Raw genomic sequence first — 17,552 nt, forward strand, 5'->3', positions numbered from 1 at the left:
CTTAAAAAGTATTTAAAAAATCTAATTATTTTGTCAAAATAATAAAAAAAGAATAAAGTTAAAATAATATTAATAATTTAAAAATTATTATGATAATATATTTTTTTATATATTAAAATATAAATTTAAAATAAATAAATAAATTATGAATAAATAGTATCTTACTCATAATTTTTGATTTCTTTCAAATAAATTTTAATTTATAAGTTTAATCAAATATTAAATTTTACTTATAAATTTCATTGACTTATAAACTAAATCAATCCCTTCTTAATGTTTTAAATAAATTATTATTTAATTCATGAATGATACAATTATTTATATTTTTATTTTATACTTTTATTTCTTAATAGAAAAGAGAAACACAATTAAAAAAAATAAAAAAAGATAAATTAGAGGAATCAAAAGAACTATAAATAATTAAAAAATAAAGGATTAAACTATAAATAATTAAAATATTTATGATTTAAATAATAATTTATTTTAAATACTAACGACCAACAAAAAGACTTAAATGTCTAAAGGAATTAAAATTAGGGAACCAAATAATATATTTTTTAAATATAAAGATTGAATTATTAATAATTATAAAATGCATAGACTTAAATTATCATAATTTTTCCTCACCTTTTTCATATTATATTTAAAATAATTTACAATTTAATCCTCAAAATATAATGAAAAATCATAACTTAATCTTTTATTTTAAAAGAAAAATAAATTAATTTCCAAAAAAACCTGATTACACTATTAATTTTTATCTTGGATTTATTTAATTTATGGGTTTCAAGATTAAAATTAATTAAAAATGTAAAAAGTCCAAGTGCCACCTGGCCCATAGCTCAGAATCCATAACCCCTTCACCCCAAAATCCAATAACAATGGCCCAAATCAGCAACCTATTTATTTAAAACCCAAGATCCAGTCCCATGGAATTGAAGAAGCAAAGAGCATTTTTGGAACTTTCAAGATGCAATTGCTGTTACTGAAACTTGAAAGTGCAGAATAGTTGCACAATTTACACAATGCGAATGTGCTTTCAAAGGTGGTTACTTGAACGTGAGCCAATTGTGACCAAATGCAGTAGTGGTAAAGCGCAATAGAGATAACATCAAGGAGAATAGAGTATCAGGTACAGCATTGAAGCTCCCTACTCCAATCCAATCAACAACGCGGACAGTATAATGTCTTACTCAATTTCAATTTCAGTTCATCGACCAATTTCAATTCCTAGCTTAGTTCAGTTGTTAATTTCAATTTCAGTCAAAGCATTTTAATTCTAAGTATTTCTAATTTGTAATTCAAGCAATCAATCAATCAATTTCATTTCAAGTGCAATCGATTTAATTTTTTTATACTCCAGGTTCTGTTTTACTTTTCGCACAGAGTTATGCAATTTCATAGAAAGCAATTTAGATTTTCAAGAGCACTTAATTTATATTTCCTCCACAATCATTTAATTTTCAGCAATGGAGCGATTTTAGTTTCCAAATGCAATCTTTAATGAGAAATCTTTAATTTCCAAATGCAACTCTTTACTTTTCAAGAGCGATCCTTTACATTTCCTGCACAAAAACTCATTTTATTTTCCAGCAATCAATCAACTTTTAATTTAAAACCTGTGTTATTGTAGATAGAGTTTTGATGAAAGGCATTATGTTGGAGTTAAAGAATTCTCGGAAAAAATTAGGTCGTTTATTTTATCAGATCAGGAGTCTGACATAACATGAGAATTGTATTTTTATTGGTTATAATATTTTTTTAATAAATTTTATTTTAATTTTTTTTATTGCTTTTTTTATTTTAATAAAGAAAGAAGCTTTTGAAGAGGACAACCGAAGCCATCAACCTGCATAGATCAACTTATTGATAAATAAGATTCAAGAGGGCCCCAAAAATCAGCCTTCTCCTTTCCTTTTCAGAGGACCTTCCAATATGTAATCTTTCTAATTCGGAATTATACAAGATCCATGTCCAGTCTCTTGCCAGACACTCACCCCATAGATACAATATTTGATTTTACACGCTTTTTAAGGGGGGATTCTTTGTCCCTCTGACAATACCGTGAAGCGGACGAGGAGATGTTTGGGTGCAAGTGTTTCCATTGGAAGAGAATCGACAATTTGTTGCAATCTGAACCTGACTACTTCTCTCTCCCTGCTCCTCTCCCAGATTGGCCTCCAGGTACCTCGTTTTTCATCAACATGCTCTTTTCTTTTTTCTTTCATTTTAATTATCATAGTTCGGTTCCCAATCTTAATGGGTTAGTGATGGGTTGTCGATTTTTGCTTTGTATGGTTGATGGGTGTTTCTGGGCTGTTGGATTTTGTCACAGCCTCTGCATTTGAAGATGGATCAGGGGTTCAGTTTTGGTTTTTTCTCTTCATGTCTAACTTTCTAATGCTTCTTGTGGATTATCTATTTGTTTTGTTGAAAATTTTTATTGCATTACCAGAAACACTTTTTTTTTTTTTGTTCTGAGCCGCTTGAAGTTCTGGATCAATCTTGTGCTTAATTGCTGATGTTTAATCTCTCATGCACAATGGGCCCTGGTTGATTTGTCCTTTCATATCGATATGTATCGTTTTTCGGTTGAGGTGGACCTTGTTTTGTGGATGGAGGTCTATTCTGTTGGTTGGCTTTTTTAAAAGAGGACGATAACAGTTCTTGCACAATTGCCAGCTGCTATACTTTGAATAAAGTAACCAGCTTGATTGACTTTCTTTGCTTCCGGTAATTTTCAACATATATATATATATATATATACACACGCGTTGTCAACTGTTCTTCGAGTGAGGTGGATGGAACCATGGAGGAAAAAGGTTTTGAGTGATTTCTTTTAATTCTTTTGGCTCATAGTTTATGGAATTTGATTTTGTATGGTTTATGGAATTTGAGTTTGTTTCAAACTTTGCTGCATGAGCATATGCCATTTTGATTTTTTGTTCACATAGTTGTTGCAGAATAAAGAGCTAGTTAAGCAGAATATATGCTATTCCTTGTAGGAACTTCACTGTATGGTCTTTATTCCTTATTTGTTATTTTCTCACTCTTTTTCTTTTAGTCCTTGCGTTTTCTTGCGAAGGATGTCACCCTAGAAACTATATGATGTTTTCTTTCTGCAATCTGGATCTACTGCTTTCGTTGTTCCTATTGCATACTTGTTATTTCAAATAGCATGATTGGTAACTTCTAAGCTCCAGGGCCGTTATTTTTTCCTCTCTCCAGTTAATAAAATATGAGTTAGAGATCTTTGGTGTAACTCATTTCTCAAACTTTCTTGTCACATATGGGTGGCTATACCACAGTTGAATTTGGTTTATCCTGATACATTTTTGTTTCAGATAACTGGATTAATAAAATTCTATGGTCCAAGGTTTTTTCTTTTGGTTTTTTGGGCAAAATATGAACTAGAGATATTTATGTTACCTTTTTCTGGAAGTTCTTCATCATGTCAGGGCCCTTGCTGTTGATTTTGTATTATCCTTATGTATATCTGTATTGTGGCTTTGTAGGACTTTTGTTGCGTTGTAATATATGAAGGATTGCATGAAATATAGTTACTGAGATATCGTGCATTTGCTTCACTTTTTTTCCCCAATGTAAACGGATATGGTTGCCTGTTTCTGTTGTGTCATTGCTACTTTTATTTATCTTTGCTGAAATCATCTATGAACCTTTACAAGTAATGACACCCCCTCCTTTTGTTCTCTGTTTTCTTTTTTTTTTTTTTCCCTCCTCCTTTTCTGTTTTAATAATGTATTTTGCAAGATTCTTTTTGCTTTCGTTCTATTGCATGTTTTGGTAAAAGGAGAAAAGTTGTGTAGAATATTCTTCTTAAAATCAATGCAGCTGAGTCCCTTTTGTTAACTTGAATATAATATTTGGTGATACAACAAGATGAAGTGCTGTTTTGTGTCACATAACCGAAGAAAGAAGAGAGAGTGACAGACAGTGTTGATGGTTTCTTTACTCTTGTTTATTGGAGAAAACGCTGAAATTCTCTTTTTTTGTTGTTATGTATCAATAATCATGTTTGCCATCTTGAATAATTATTATTGTTATGTGAAACAAAACTAGGGCAGTCTTAAATTTTTCTTTTGTGCCCTTTTGGATTTTATTGTCATATATGTTTAGAGTTCATATCTCAAAAATCTACCACAGTATTATATGCTTTAGATTTGAAAACAAAGAATGGTGAAATAAAATATTGATGAATCCTATGAGCCTCAAGTTTAGTTTTACTTAATCTTTTCTGTTTTCTGGCTATTTGTGTTAATTTCTTGTATGTTTGAAAATTTAAATTATATGTTTATCTTTAGGCGAAGGATTTGCTTCTGGAAGGATAAATCTTGGGGCAATTGAAGTTGTTAAAGTCTGCAGGTTTGAGTTGATTTGGACCTGCAATCTTTCACGGGACAAGAAGAAAGTTGTGTCATTCTACAAACCCGTGGGAGTGCCTGATGGATTTTATAGTCTTGGTCACCACTGCCAATTTAACAATAAGCCCTTTAGAGGTTTTCTCCTTGTGGCTAGGGAGGTTACCTTTTCTGATACAGAAGGGACTAATTTTGGCAGGCCTATCAATTCTCCTGCTCTTGAAAAGCCCCTTGATTATACATTAATCTGGAGTTCATATGATGGAAGCGAGGAAAACTATGATGGATGTGGTTTCTTCTGGCTACCTCAACCTCCTGAAGGTTATAAACCTTTGGGCTATTTAGTTACTGGGAACCCAGAGAAGCCAGATGTGGATGAAGTGAGGTGTGTTAGAGCAGACCTGACAGATGAATGTCAAGCTTATCGCCCAATTCTTACTTGCTGTTCCAAAATTTCAACTTTTCCATTTCAAGTTTGGAGCACAAGACCTAGCCATCGAGGAACAATGGGAAGAGGTGTTTCAGTTGGCACATTTTTCTGCAGTAGCAACTGGATGTCTGGAGAGAACCTCAGTATTGTATGCTTGAGGAATTCAAATCCTGAATTACATAGCATGCCAAATCTTGAACAGATCCATGCACTCATCAGTCACTATGGGCCAAGAGTTTTCTTTCATCCTGACGAGGTCTACTTACCATCTTCTGTTTCGTGGTTTTTCAAAAATGGAGCACTTTTATATAAAGCTGGTGACTTGACAGGTGAAACCATCGATGCTAGTGGCTCTAATTTGCCTGTGGGCGGGACAAATGATGGGGCATTTTGGATAGATTTGCCTAGTGATGATCGCAGAGATACTGTCAAATTGGGAAATTTGGAAAGTGCAAAACTATACGTTCATGTGAAGCCTGCGCTTGGTGGGACTTTCACTGATATTGTGATGTGGGTATTTTGCCCGTTCAATGGACCAGCTACTCTTAAAGTTGGACCTGTAAATGTTGCCCTTAGCAAGATTGGGCAGCATGTGTGTGACTGGGAACATTTCACTCTCCGAATATGCAACTTTACTGGAGAGCTGTTGAGTATGTATTTCTCTCAGCACAGTGGTGGTGAATGGGTTGAGGCTTATGACTTGGAGTACACAGAGGGCAATAAACCTATTGTTTATTCATCAAAAAGCGGACACGCAAGCTATCCTCATCCCGGGACCTACATGCAGGGGTCTGCAAAACTTGGGATTGGAATAAGGAATGATGCAGCTCGTAGTAATTTGTATGTAGATTCAAGCACCAATTATGAAATCGTTGCAGCTGAGTATATAGGAGGTGATTTTTCCATTGAGCCTAATTGGTTGCAATATATGAGAGAATGGGGTCCAAAAATTGTCTACAATTCAAGGAATGAGCTAGATAAGATCATTAACCTTTTGCCTATGATGCTTAGATATTCTGTGGAGAACATATTTTATAAGCTTCCAGTGGAGCTTTATGGGGAAGAAGGTCCTACTGGACCTAAGGAAAAGAATAATTGGGTGGGAGATGAAAGAGGCTAGGTAATGCATACTGTCGTCTCTCTTGTTCCTTCACTGCTCCAATTACACTGTTAGAGAATCTTTGAATCCCATGGCTTGTACCATTTATGTAGATGTCTCATTATTGTATAGGAATTTTTAAGATATCAGTATTGGTTTCCTTCTGGTTAAAGTTGTTTCTTAAAGGGGAAGAAGAAGTTAGCAGATTTGTATGGTGGATAGAGGTCTGGAAAATGAAGAAGAAGATCTTAGCTACCCATTTATGCTGTAATGGGCAGAGTGTTCAGTCCTATAGTGATTTCAGTTATATATATATATATATTTGTTTGATTGTTTGTTTGTTCTTCATCTCCTTCTGATCTTCTGTTTGTTTGTTCGTCATCTCCTTCTGATCTTCTATTTGTTTGCTTCCTTAACATCAGCTGAAACTGAATATTCTTCCATTTCCATGTAAAGCCTCCTATACATATTAAAATGAATATCTCAATCTCTTAAAATTAATTTGCCTTATGTATGTGTCTGATATCTTTAAATATTAAGGCTTTGTTTATTTTTTAAAAAATACTTTTATATTTTTTAGTATTTGGGCACTTATTAAAATGGGTCAATCTAGTTAAAGAAAAATTAAGGGTATATTTGATTTAATTGTTAGATGTAACTAGTAACTATTAGTTGATAGCTAGTCTATGTTAAGTGTTTAATAAAATTATGTTAGCTGTTGCTGTTAAATGTAAAATGACTAATAAGATTGTATATCATATAATTTATTTTATTATTGAAATAAATATAAAATTATAAATTTATTATATTGTATTATTTATTTTATCAATAAAATAAATATATAATTATTAATTTAATATATTATATTATTAAAATAAATATATAATTATTAATTTATTATATCATATTGTGAATTTAATTATTAAAATAAAAAAAATAATTAAGCCACTTTAAAAGTGTAGTTATAAGATAATACATTATTATTGTTGAGGAAAAAATCTTATAAATTTAAGTTTTTAAATTTTTTTTATAATAAATAAGTATTTTATACTTTATATTATTAATAGAAAATATTTTAATAAAATTATAATGCGCTAATTTAGGTGTTATGATTGTAAATGAAAAGATTAAAATGAACAATATTAATAATATTAATTTTTGAGTTACTTTGTAAAAAGATAATATTGTTCAAATAAAAAATAAATAAAATCAGCAATCAATTAGCTTTATTTAGTACAAATTGAAATTGATGAGTATCATATTAATTAAATATCATCTATCAATTTTATTTTTTAAAGTTTGTCAAATAACTCAGTTCACCTGTTTACACGTCTATAACTATACTCAAAAAGTAAACCAAACAAAGTATTTTTAGGGAGATTTTTTTTTTAAAAGAGTTATTTTTATTTTATAAATTTTAATAATCTTTTTAAAATGTAAAAACACTTATAGATACATAATATATATATATATATATATATATATATCATTAATTTAACATTACAATCAAACAGCAGAACAAAATATTTTCATAAATTTTATTTTAAAAATACATTATGTGAAAAATATTATTCATATATAAGTTATTCTCTCCAAAACAAACAGAGTTTAAATCTATAATTTTTTTTCTTTTTTCATTGTAAAGCTAAAACATTTAGGAACTTCTAAAAAGAGGATTTAAGTTTATGTACAAATTAATGGTAGTTTATGAGTAAATGAAAAATCATGTATGTAAGTGAAGTGAAATAAAAAAAAAAAAGTGTGATTGTTATAAGAAAAAAAAATAATAAAAGACTGGATTTTCAATAATGTGAAATATGTAAAGTGATAATAGTTTCCTAATAATCATTTTACTTAATTTTTTCTAAATATTTCTTTATTTTTAGTTAAATTTGTTCAAGCATGTAATGAATTAATCTTCATGAAATTAATTTTTATTATTTTAATTTGAATTAGTGAGGTTTTTTTTATAATATTGATATTAATAATAAATTAATTTTATTCATAGTAAAATAAATTAAAATATTGTCTTTGATTCTTTTAAAATTATTTTCATATTTTTAATTTTAAATTAATTTGTAATATCATTTAATTAACGTATTTAATGAGTTGTTTGTTTGTTTTGAACATCGCCTTAAAAATGTAGTGCTGTGAACCCGTACCCGACCCTAATAAAAGTCAGGTTGATTCGAGCTAGCTATCTTACCAGCACCAGAGTGTATCAATTCAACCGAATCAAGCTGGACACCAAGTTTGACAAGTCGGCTCTACCAAACAGTACTGGTGAACTTGGGAAAGAGAAAGGTCTCCAATCATGCTGGGCAGGAGGTTCATTTCTTTCTTCAGGAGTTCTTCAGCGTCACAGCTTTCCAGGTAATTGCCAAATTTCTTTTAGAACGATATGATTGTTGTGCGGTGTCTGGAGATGTTGAATTTTGTAGACCTGGTTCGTAATCAAGCAAATTATGGATTCAAGATGTCGTAAACTCTCATACCCATGAGTTTTTTTTTTTTGTTGATATGATGTTTTTCCACAGTACCGCCAAGCCTGTGGATGAAGAAAAGAGCAGGTCTTTTGGTCGTAAGGCTGTTTCTTTTTTGTTGATTACCGTCACAGGCGGTGTTGCTTTGAGCGCTCTTGATGACCTTGCCATATATCAAGGCTGCAGCAGGTGTGTTACATTTTATTCGGATGCTGTTACAGAGTCTAAGAATCTATAATTAATTTCGTTTTGTGGATATGGAAAAGTTACTTTTGTTAGATTAAAGGATATTTCTTGTTCTATGTTTCGATGTCTCTCACCTCTTAAATTGGTTAATGCGACTTGATGTGTGTAGATGAGACCTTTGGGCTGTCTCCCCTAATGGCTAGCTTTTAGGGGCGATTTCTCATTCAAGCACTTATTGAGTGCCAAACGTGCTATATTGTTAGTCAGTGAACAAATTGGTTGCTTAGATAAACTGCTGCAGATAAGCAGTTATGATGATTAAGTGAGTATTAGTCATGCTTATATGGAAATGAGGCAGACTGATCAACTAATTGTGTGATTATGTAAAAAATTGATCAATATAGAAACACTTCATTTTCTGATAATTTTAGTTTAGTTGCTTAAATAAGATCTTCAATGTGGTTTCTTATCCTTGAGAAAGCATACCAATGGAAATGAGTGACCTTGTATCAAGATATTCATTCTCTCTCTCTCTCTCTCTCTCTCTCTCTCTCTCTCTCTCTCTCTCTCTCTCTTTTTTTTTTTTTTTTTTGTTTTCTCACCTGGGGTTGTACGCCATCTCTAACTGCCCCAAATTTTAGACTGTGAAATTAAACTGTCATGTGTCTTGGCAGGTCATTATATGCATATGTATGTCTAATAACTAATGATTGGAACAGTAAAGCATACTATGCTTGAAATTTATTTATGTATGTTTAAATTTCTAAGAAAATGAGGACCTGGTAAGATGGCCTGTGAGGTTTCCAGAGTAAGCTTCTGGGAAAACATTGAAGAGTAGAGAGAGAGAGAAAGTAAGCAAAAGAAAAAGATATGATGATTAATTGCTAGTTATGCTCTGCTGCAATCAGTCTTTGATCCTGATGTTATTAACCATACATTACTTTGAGAACCAGTGGATTTTTCATACCGACTCCAAGTCAACTTTAGCTTATGCACTATTTTTCAAATATTTGGGAGATGAGAGGTGAAGAATAATTAGTTTATTCTGTACTTCATTCAATCTATTCTGTTGCTATTACTAAGACAAGTTATTTGCAGTTAAAACTGAGTCATAACCAATGTTTTTGAGTCCTTCATTTAAGAATATTCTCATCACTTCTTCACTTGATGAAGGGAAAACACTGAATCTGACAATCAAATGCAGTTTATTTACTAAGGTCTATTCTTATTGTCGACACCATATTTTAGCCGTTCACCGAAGTCAATGAAATTTGAAAATCGATCCCCAACTAACATTCTTCGGTTACAAGTTACTTGATTAGGAAATAAACCGATCCCGCATCTAGTCGAATGATTTCCAATCTCCCAACAAAGGAGATCACACCAATATCAAGTCTCCATGCCATCCAATCTCATTTCCGATCTCTCGTCAAAGGAGATCAAACTAATTTCAGGTCTCTGTGCCATCCAGTCTTATTTCCGATCTCTCCTTTATAAATTTTGTGGTTTCAGTTCGACTTAATGGTGTTTCTGATCTTAAGTGTTCAAATCAAGTTTCCAATTTTAATGATCTAAAGTTCTATCCGGTGTTTGGTCTCGGCTTAGACCGATCTCATGGTTACAATGTTCTTCCAACCTCTTATACTTAGATTAATAATCGCTGTTAAGTTTGATGTCCTAATACGTTCAAACAATCAAGCACTCATATAATTTGGATACTTTCCGATCTCATCAAGGAATTGAACAAAAGGGATTTCATTTCATATCAAAATAAATGTTACAAGTCATTCGGCTGGAGGGTCACCCCCAGCCTGTTCTCTAGGTACATTGACATTTTGCTCAGTCTCCCTCTCTCTCTCGGTTTCCTCCTCGCTCTCCTCTTCGTCTTGAGGAGCCAGAAACACCATAAATAAAATAAAAAAAGATCGGCTGGCTAAGATCGACGAATTAAGGCGGATGTTCAGAGTTACAGATCGGCTAAGGGTGATTTAGTTAGGAACTAGGTCGGATATGCACATCAGAGATCGAAAATTAATCAAGGCAATAATTAAATGATAACTATCAAATAAAATTTCATTTCATTTCCAAAAGGTTAGATTACATCATTTGGGCGATCTCAAGAGATCGGATTACATCATTAAGAACCTTTAAAGGTCAGATTACATCATTTGGGCGATCTCTAAAGATCGGCACTACATCTTACCTAGTAAGGACCTATGTCAAAGCCTAGTCTTGTGGCTGAATCAAAGGGTGTGTTTGATCAGAAAGCCAGCCATAGGCACCGGATAGATGTGCAGCTCAGATGGAGTGACTATGACTCTCATGATGGTAAGCGGAGTCATCGTCGATGATGTTATCAACCAGAACCGAGCTGCAGTCGGGACGCCCGATGTGGTGAGGAGTCAAATGAACTTCAAGAGGCGGTCACCGATATTGAAAGGGAGATTAGCAGTCCTCTCGCCCGAAATCAGTTCACCGATTATATCGGTAGACTGACTCGAGATCGGTACGATCGACATTTTCGATCTTAATCGGTAAATTAGTCCGGTTCTCTCACTGTCATCAAATGTAGTTCTCATGATTCTCCGATCACCGGGATCATAAATTTTCAGTCGGGGAGCAAAGAGAACAGTCGAAAAAAGATCAAAAGCGTTCGCTATGGTCGGAATGTTGCCGGAGAAACTAGAACAGGAGAAGTGAGAAATGGAAAAAGGAGAAATGTAATGTGGGAGAGATTCCCAGCTGAGGCGTATATATAGGGGGCCTGAGCATTTATTACTTACGGAAACCGAAGCGGATGCATCGGTAACCGAAGAATTAAATGCTTTGACTGAGGCAGATCGGTTAGAAAGGAAGGTTCTAGAATGGGAGAGATCGGGAGAGGGGCCCGATATAAGAGATCGAAAAGGGATCATAATAGAGAGATCGGAAGGAATAGGAGATCGGAAAGCAAGAAGAGGATGAGACGACTTCCAATAACTCTCTACATAATCAGAGCCGAGGTAGTTAAAGCGTTGTAGGCGTGATCAAATCTTCACCGCACGCCTCATTTGCAGAATCGCCCACATTGCTGACAGAAGCCAAAAACAGTTGTGACAGTTCTGTACATCACAATCCTCACCGTTGATCATACTTGTAAGGACGAACTCGGAGCCCTTGGATCAAAAACAGACAACAGGTCCGGTGCCTTTTATTCCCAGCCCTCAAATCCATCTTGTAAGGCAGGATCCTGAGCCGTTGGATTAAGAAGAGAAATGACAGATATTCTGAATGGGATCCCAGCCATCCATTTTGATTCTCTTTAATTCTCAGATATCGGATTATGTCCTTTTAAATCCAAACCTTTCGTCTCCCCAAGGGGAGATCCTGACCCTTCATTAGCAGCATCCGTTCCCTATAAATACTTGCATGCAATACTGTAGAATGGACGGGCAAAAAAGGTGGTGGTGATTATAGTGGAAAGGCTCTGAAATCTAATTCAGTTTTGCTACTTTGCCATTCTGAGCTTTCGAGAAACTTCAGAAACTAGTTTTCTTAAGTATCTCCATTGAAGGAGTTTTGGACCTGAAATTCTTTATTTTCAGTCTATTCATTACTCTGCGATACCATTTTTTTGTTCAGTTTCGTCTTCATTACTCCAATACCAGCATATTAATCTCCAAGCTTGATCTCATTCCAACCTTGCTATCACGCCGCTCAACAAAGATTCGACTGGTTCTCGTTATTTCGAAGTAAGCATTAGTCCCTGGACTATCAGCTTCCACCTCTACAAGATTTGTGGACACTAGAGTTAGCTCAAGATCCTCAATCTCCCACAGGTAAGTGTCTAGACTATTATTTCGCTGGATGCTCGTGTTTCAGTTTATCTGTTTTTATTTTTCAAATTTCCATCAAGTTTAGTTGCACTAAAATCCCAATGTAGATTATTCAGACCGATAGTTATTTCCCGATGTTTACTTCTTATATTCGTCTGTAAACTCTATTTATTTCTCCTTAGTTTTCATTTCCTTCGAAAATAGGTGTTCTGGTTGAGAGCAACTTGTAGGTAACTTAATACAATATTGCTAGAAGTATCTTAATGTGAAAGTTTTTTTTGAACAAATAAAATAACCAAAGGTTGAATAGTAGCTTAGAGGAAAAAGTTATGAGGTCGGGCTACTAAACGAGTCCAGGAGATAGCATAATAGAGCAGGAATTGAGATAAGATCGGAGCCCAGACTAGTAACCGAAAGAGATCGGATATAGCTGGCCAAAGAGTTCGGACAAGGTAATCACCTAAGAGATCGGGGGAGAGTTCTTACCTGATTCTCATTCAAATAAAACACGGAGATCGGAGGAGAGTTCTTATCCGAGATCGTTCATTTAAATTTTTAAATCGAACACTCTAAGAGATCGGGGGAGAGTTCTTACTCGATCCTCATTCAAATAAAACACGGAGATCGGAGGAGAGTTCTTATCCGAGATCTTTCATTTAAATTTTTAAATCGAACACTTTAAGAGATCGGGGGAGAGTTTTTACCCGATTCTGATTCAAATAAAACAAGGGGATCGGAGGAGAGTTCTTATCCGAGATCCTTCATTTAAAATTTTAAATCGAACACTCTAAGAGATCGGGGGAGAGTTCTTACCCGATTCTCATTCAAATAAAACACGGAGATCGGAGGTGAGTTCTCATCCGAGATCCTTCATTTAAATTTTTAAATCAATCACTCTAAGAGATCGGGGGAGAGTTCTTACCCGATCCTCATTCAAATAAAACACGGAGATCGGAGGAGAGTTCTTATCCGAGATCCTTCATTTAAATTTTTAAACCGAACACTCTAAGAGATCGGGGGAAAGTTCTTACTCGATTCTCATTCAAATAAAACACGGAGATCGGAGGAGAGTTCTTATCCGAGATCTTTCATTTAAATTTTGAACCGAACACTCTAAGAGATCGGGGTAGGGTTCTTACCCGATTCTTATTTAAATAAAACACGGAAATCGGAGGAGAGTTCTGATTCGAGATCCTTTATTTAAATTTTAAGCCGAACACTCTAAGAGATCGGGGGAGAGTTCTTACCCGTTTCTCAATCAAAACCTCTATAAAATATATGGAGATCGGAGGAGAGTTCTTATCCGAAATATTCCGCCTAAAACTCTTAATAAAACATATCTAGAGATTGGTAGAAACTTCTTATCCGAGCTCTCTTAACGAAATCAAAATTAAAATAACACAACTCCAATATGCAAGATAACTTCATTCACTAAAGGGCCATCTCACTAACTCGTGTTCTTGGGTAACCCAAAATAAGTGAAATATCAAACATTCTTTTATTTTGCACAAAGGATTAACATCATCACTTTCCTAATCCCCTAATTACGCTTTTGATTTATAAAAGAGCATAACATTAAATCTGTTTACCTTCATTGAGAGACGAGGCGGGGTGCCTAACACCTTCCCCGCCTGTATATGGACCCCGAACCTAGAATCTCTGTTTTTGAAGTGGTTTCTTTTAAACTTATTTTCATGAATGGTTTTCTTTAATTTTCCTCAAAATTAAAGTGGCGACTCCTCACTCTTTTCCACTTCGGTGAAGAGCTTTCGTTCAGGCGACCGCAAAATACCTTGCAAAATACCTTGCGACACTTATGTCCACTACAACAAACAAAAAGACAGACTTTTTTCTTTCCCCTTAACTAGGATAATAGTTATCATCAACATGTTGCCTACTTTGCTTTGCATTTCTTTTATGCTTATAGTAAACATCCCTCAAATAATGAATTCCTTCTTTTTTAAAGTGACTATATGATATTGAAAATGCTACTGTTCTTATCTAGAGAAAGTATTCTTTAAGTCATTTTTGGTTGAATGAAAAGAGGAAAAAAAGGAGAGTGAGCTTCTTGTGGGTGGTGGTGAGATGCAGGTTGAGCGACTTGATAATTTTATAAAATTATTTTTGGTAGTTGAAGGCTGCTTTGTTAATTGATGCCTCATATCACTTTTTCGTTCATGGTTCACAATCACATATTCATCTTTTAGCTTAAAATTTTTCAGCAAGGCCATGGAGAAAGCCAGTAAAAATCAGGCAATCAAAGATGCTATTGGGGAACCAATTGCTAAAGGTCCATGGTACAATGCATCTCTTGCAGTGGCTCACAAAAGGCATTCTGTATCTTGCACATTTCCTGTGTCTGGACCACGTGGCAATGGTGTGTTCCAATTGAAGGCAGTTCGTAATGGAGGTTTGTGCTTTTATTTGATTACGATGTCCTTCTCTATGCTTTATGTTTTATTTCTTCTTTGAGCTCTTCTTATTTACTACAATTAGGTTTAAATTCATAACCTGTCAAAGAACCTTGAGCTGAAGTTTATTGTTGTATTTTTTTTTCTATTCCTGGCTTTTCTTCATAATAGCATTTGCTAGGTGTTAACCATATTTTTTTTTTTCTTATCTGTCCTTCCCTGCCTTTCTTTTTGTATGTGTGTGTCCCTTTGGTCCACACCCTAAGATGGACGACTCAATTCCACCTCTATGGGAGTAGTTGTCACTCGTCAAGTGCCCATGGTCCATGGGCTAGCACCATTATTTTGCATTGACCTAAAAGTGATGTCTTCCAGCTCTTTTGCATTGTTGAAGTTCTGACTGAACATATCTAGTTCTGTGGAAAATCCTTTTATTCTAAACTAACAAGTAAATGGCATTTGTCTAACAGAGGACAATTGGTTTTCGTTTTTCCTTCCTCGTGATTGGGAAATCCTAATAATGGAAGCTCTCCTTCATGTTCCTGGTAATGAGGAAAAGCAGCAAACAATGCGGATTAGTCTTTCTGAAAACTACCCATCTCCAGATTGCAAGGCATGCACTTCATGCCCACAGGGATCTCAAAAGCCAGAGAACAAATGAAAAGCTGCACACCATCAAGTATGTGGGAACATTTTTTCATTTTTCGGCTCTGTGTTTCACACCAGTTCCTGTTCTTCCAGCATTAGGATTAACACAAGTTTAGATCTGATGTGCTCATAAATATAGTTAAAACTGCTCACCTGGTACAATTTGGCCTCTTTTCCAAATCCAGGATGGATTTGGTACTTTCATTCTAGCAGATATTGAAGAGCAACTAACAGTCTAAGAATCGAGATAGCCGTAAATTGTACTTCGAATTCTGGGTAAAATTCGGTTGCTCAACTTTGAGAGTTTTTTCATTTTTCTCAATTTCAATTTGTTTAATAAAATACTCAACTTTAATTTTATTACCAAAAAGCCCCTCGAATTTATCCAGTTTCTCAATAAATCATAAAGTTAGGGATAGAATTAAAATAACTCTGGTGAATGAAAATTACCTTTGACATGTTTATATGGTAGTTTGAAATTTGGCTAAATTTGGTCAGACAGATTTTTTTTTTTTTTAATAAGTGAATGATTTTATTAAAACACATAGAAGGTAATGAATGAAAAATGAAATAATTTATAAAAATATCTTGTTCTTCATAAGCTTCTTTCAAAATAAATTATTTGTAAAAAAAAAAAAATTAATTGAATTTTCCTATAATTATATTTAATTTTTATTTTTTTAAATTGAAATTTGTTAAAATTAAAAAAATTGAATTATTTAATTATAGTATAAGAATTAATTAAATTTATTTTTCAAAATTTTTAAATTTTTAAATAGGGGAATAGGGGATTTTTTATTATTATTATTATTATTTTTTCCTGAGAGAAGTTCTCTCCTTCTTGCCAAAGTAGATCAGAGTACTTAACTGTTAAACAAGCAATGAAATATGTTCCTTATCTTTGGGGCAATCCCCAAAATTGCCCAAGAAAGAGTAGCTCATCGATTCCTTTGGGCCTAACGCCAGTAGCCAAGTTTTAGCATTTTGATGCGTGTGGCACCAAAAGGAGAGAAACAAGAAGTCCTCCTCAAAAGAATTGTAGGGTGATTTGACTAGTTACGTGCTTTAAAAATCGATAAATTTATTTATAATAATTTTTAAATTTATAAATTAAAAAAAATGATATGAAAATTTTTATTTTTATTTTAATATTTATAATTAATTTATTAAATATTTTATTATATTATTATCATTTATTTTTTAAAATGAGTTTTAATGTTTTCGTTTCTTATTTTCTTTACCATTTAGCCATTTTCATTGGGATTGGAGAGGTGAGTGTCAACATCATCTGTTAGAAGAAAAGAAAGCAGAAGCAGCATTAAGTGCTTGGCAAGCTTGATTTTGAGCAGAAACAGAAAGGAGAAATAAATAGCATTGATGATTTGTGTGCCATTTTGGCTACATACTGATTCATGGTGAAATGACTGTTAACCAATCTGGTTCACATTACTCCCACTCCTTCAGTTTTGGGTACTATGGCTTCACACTCCAGATTTGACCATTAAATTTAGTACTTTATTAAATTTTATAAATGGAAAACTCAAAATTCAAAGTTTACTCATTTTCTATATTTTAAAAGCATTTTAATTGATATTTATAGAGTATTTGTTTTTAATTTATAATCTTTTTATAAATTTTAAAAATAAGTTTATTTATTTATTTAAAATTAATTTAATTAAATATTTTATTATATTTTTATTTAATTTTTAAAATTTTATTATATATTTTATTAAATATTATTTTTAATAAATATAATTATAAATTATTTTTTATTAAATATATCGATTATTATTTATAAATATTTTAAATAAATATATAATTATTTAAAATTTTAAATATTTATATAATTTTTATAAGTTACATATTTTTTTAATTTGATTTTTAATTTTTTATTAAAAAAATTTAAAGGATGAAATTAGTTCTTAATAATTTTTTGACATATAAGAAAAACAAATTTTTAGGGCAAAGAAAACATAATCTATTTGATAAATTCCAATTTGATTTTAAATTTAAAACTCTATGATTTTAGAAATAGGATTACTAATATTAATCAAAATTGATTGATAGTTCATTTGATGTATAAACAATTACAATTTTTACA

General features: G+C 32.8%; 2 protein-coding genes across 7 annotated transcripts; both read left to right on the forward strand.

Moving 5' to 3' along the window:
- The first annotated feature begins 1,876 nt into the window (after positions 1 to 1,876).
- LOC110655652 (hypothetical protein At1g04090) lies at positions 1,877 to 6,251 on the forward strand. 2 transcript variants are annotated; one of them, XM_021812068.2, is made up of 2 exons: positions 1,877 to 2,184; positions 4,323 to 6,251. In XM_021812068.2, the coding sequence occupies exons 1-2, from the start codon at positions 2,082 to 2,084 to the stop codon at positions 5,927 to 5,929; spliced, it is 1,710 nt and encodes a 569-aa protein (XP_021667760.2). In that variant the 5' UTR covers positions 1,877 to 2,081; the 3' UTR covers positions 5,930 to 6,251. The 2 variants fall into 2 exon arrangements, with proteins under 2 accessions (XP_021667760.2, XP_021667761.2); XM_021812069.2 differs by lacking the exon at positions 1,877 to 2,184 and adding an exon at positions 2,674 to 2,822.
- A 1,813-nt stretch (positions 6,252 to 8,064) lies between these two features.
- LOC110655653 (uncharacterized) lies at positions 8,065 to 17,008 on the forward strand. Of its 5 annotated transcripts, XR_009150004.1 has the most exons (6): positions 8,065 to 8,281; positions 8,446 to 8,580; positions 14,615 to 14,802; positions 15,274 to 15,482; positions 15,637 to 15,727; positions 16,700 to 17,008. XR_009150004.1 is itself a non-coding variant. In XM_058149819.1 (5 exons), exons 1-4 carry the CDS (start codon positions 8,223 to 8,225, stop codon positions 15,462 to 15,464), a joined length of 573 nt encoding a protein of 190 aa, XP_058005802.1. In that variant the 5' UTR covers positions 8,065 to 8,222; the 3' UTR covers positions 15,465 to 15,482; positions 15,637 to 15,821. The 5 variants fall into 5 exon arrangements, 3 of the variants coding, with proteins under 3 accessions (XP_058005802.1, XP_021667763.1, XP_021667764.2); XM_058149819.1 differs by lacking the exon at positions 16,700 to 17,008 and having other exon boundaries at positions 15,637 to 15,821; XM_021812071.2 differs by lacking the exon at positions 15,637 to 15,727 and having other exon boundaries at positions 8,066 to 8,281.
- The last annotated feature ends 544 nt before the right edge of the window (positions 17,009 to 17,552 follow it).

The sequence above is a fragment of the Hevea brasiliensis genome, chromosome 7 (assembly GCF_030052815.1).
Source record: "Hevea brasiliensis isolate MT/VB/25A 57/8 chromosome 7, ASM3005281v1, whole genome shotgun sequence".
Lineage (NCBI taxonomy): Eukaryota > Viridiplantae > Streptophyta > Magnoliopsida > Malpighiales > Euphorbiaceae > Hevea > Hevea brasiliensis.

What these genes read in the sequence shown, in the direction of transcription:
- LOC110655652 (XM_021812068.2), top strand. Translation starts at nt 2,082, where the DNA reads ATGTTTGGGTGCAAGTGTTTCCATTGGAAGAGAATCGACAATTTGTTG. An exon ending in TCTCCCAGATTGGCCTCCAG is followed by an intron (nt 2,185 to 4,322) that starts GTACCTCGTTTT and finishes GTTTATCTTTAG; the next exon opens with GCGAAGGATTTGCTTCTGGA.
- LOC110655653 (XM_058149819.1), top strand. Translation starts at nt 8,223, where the DNA reads ATGCTGGGCAGGAGGTTCATTTCTTTCTTCAGGAGTTCTTCAGCGTCA. An exon ending in TCAGCGTCACAGCTTTCCAG is followed by an intron (nt 8,282 to 8,445) that starts GTAATTGCCAAA and finishes GTTTTTCCACAG; the next exon opens with TACCGCCAAGCCTGTGGATG. An exon ending in ATATATCAAGGCTGCAGCAG is followed by an intron (nt 8,581 to 14,614) that starts GTGTGTTACATT and finishes AAAATTTTTCAG; the next exon opens with CAAGGCCATGGAGAAAGCCA.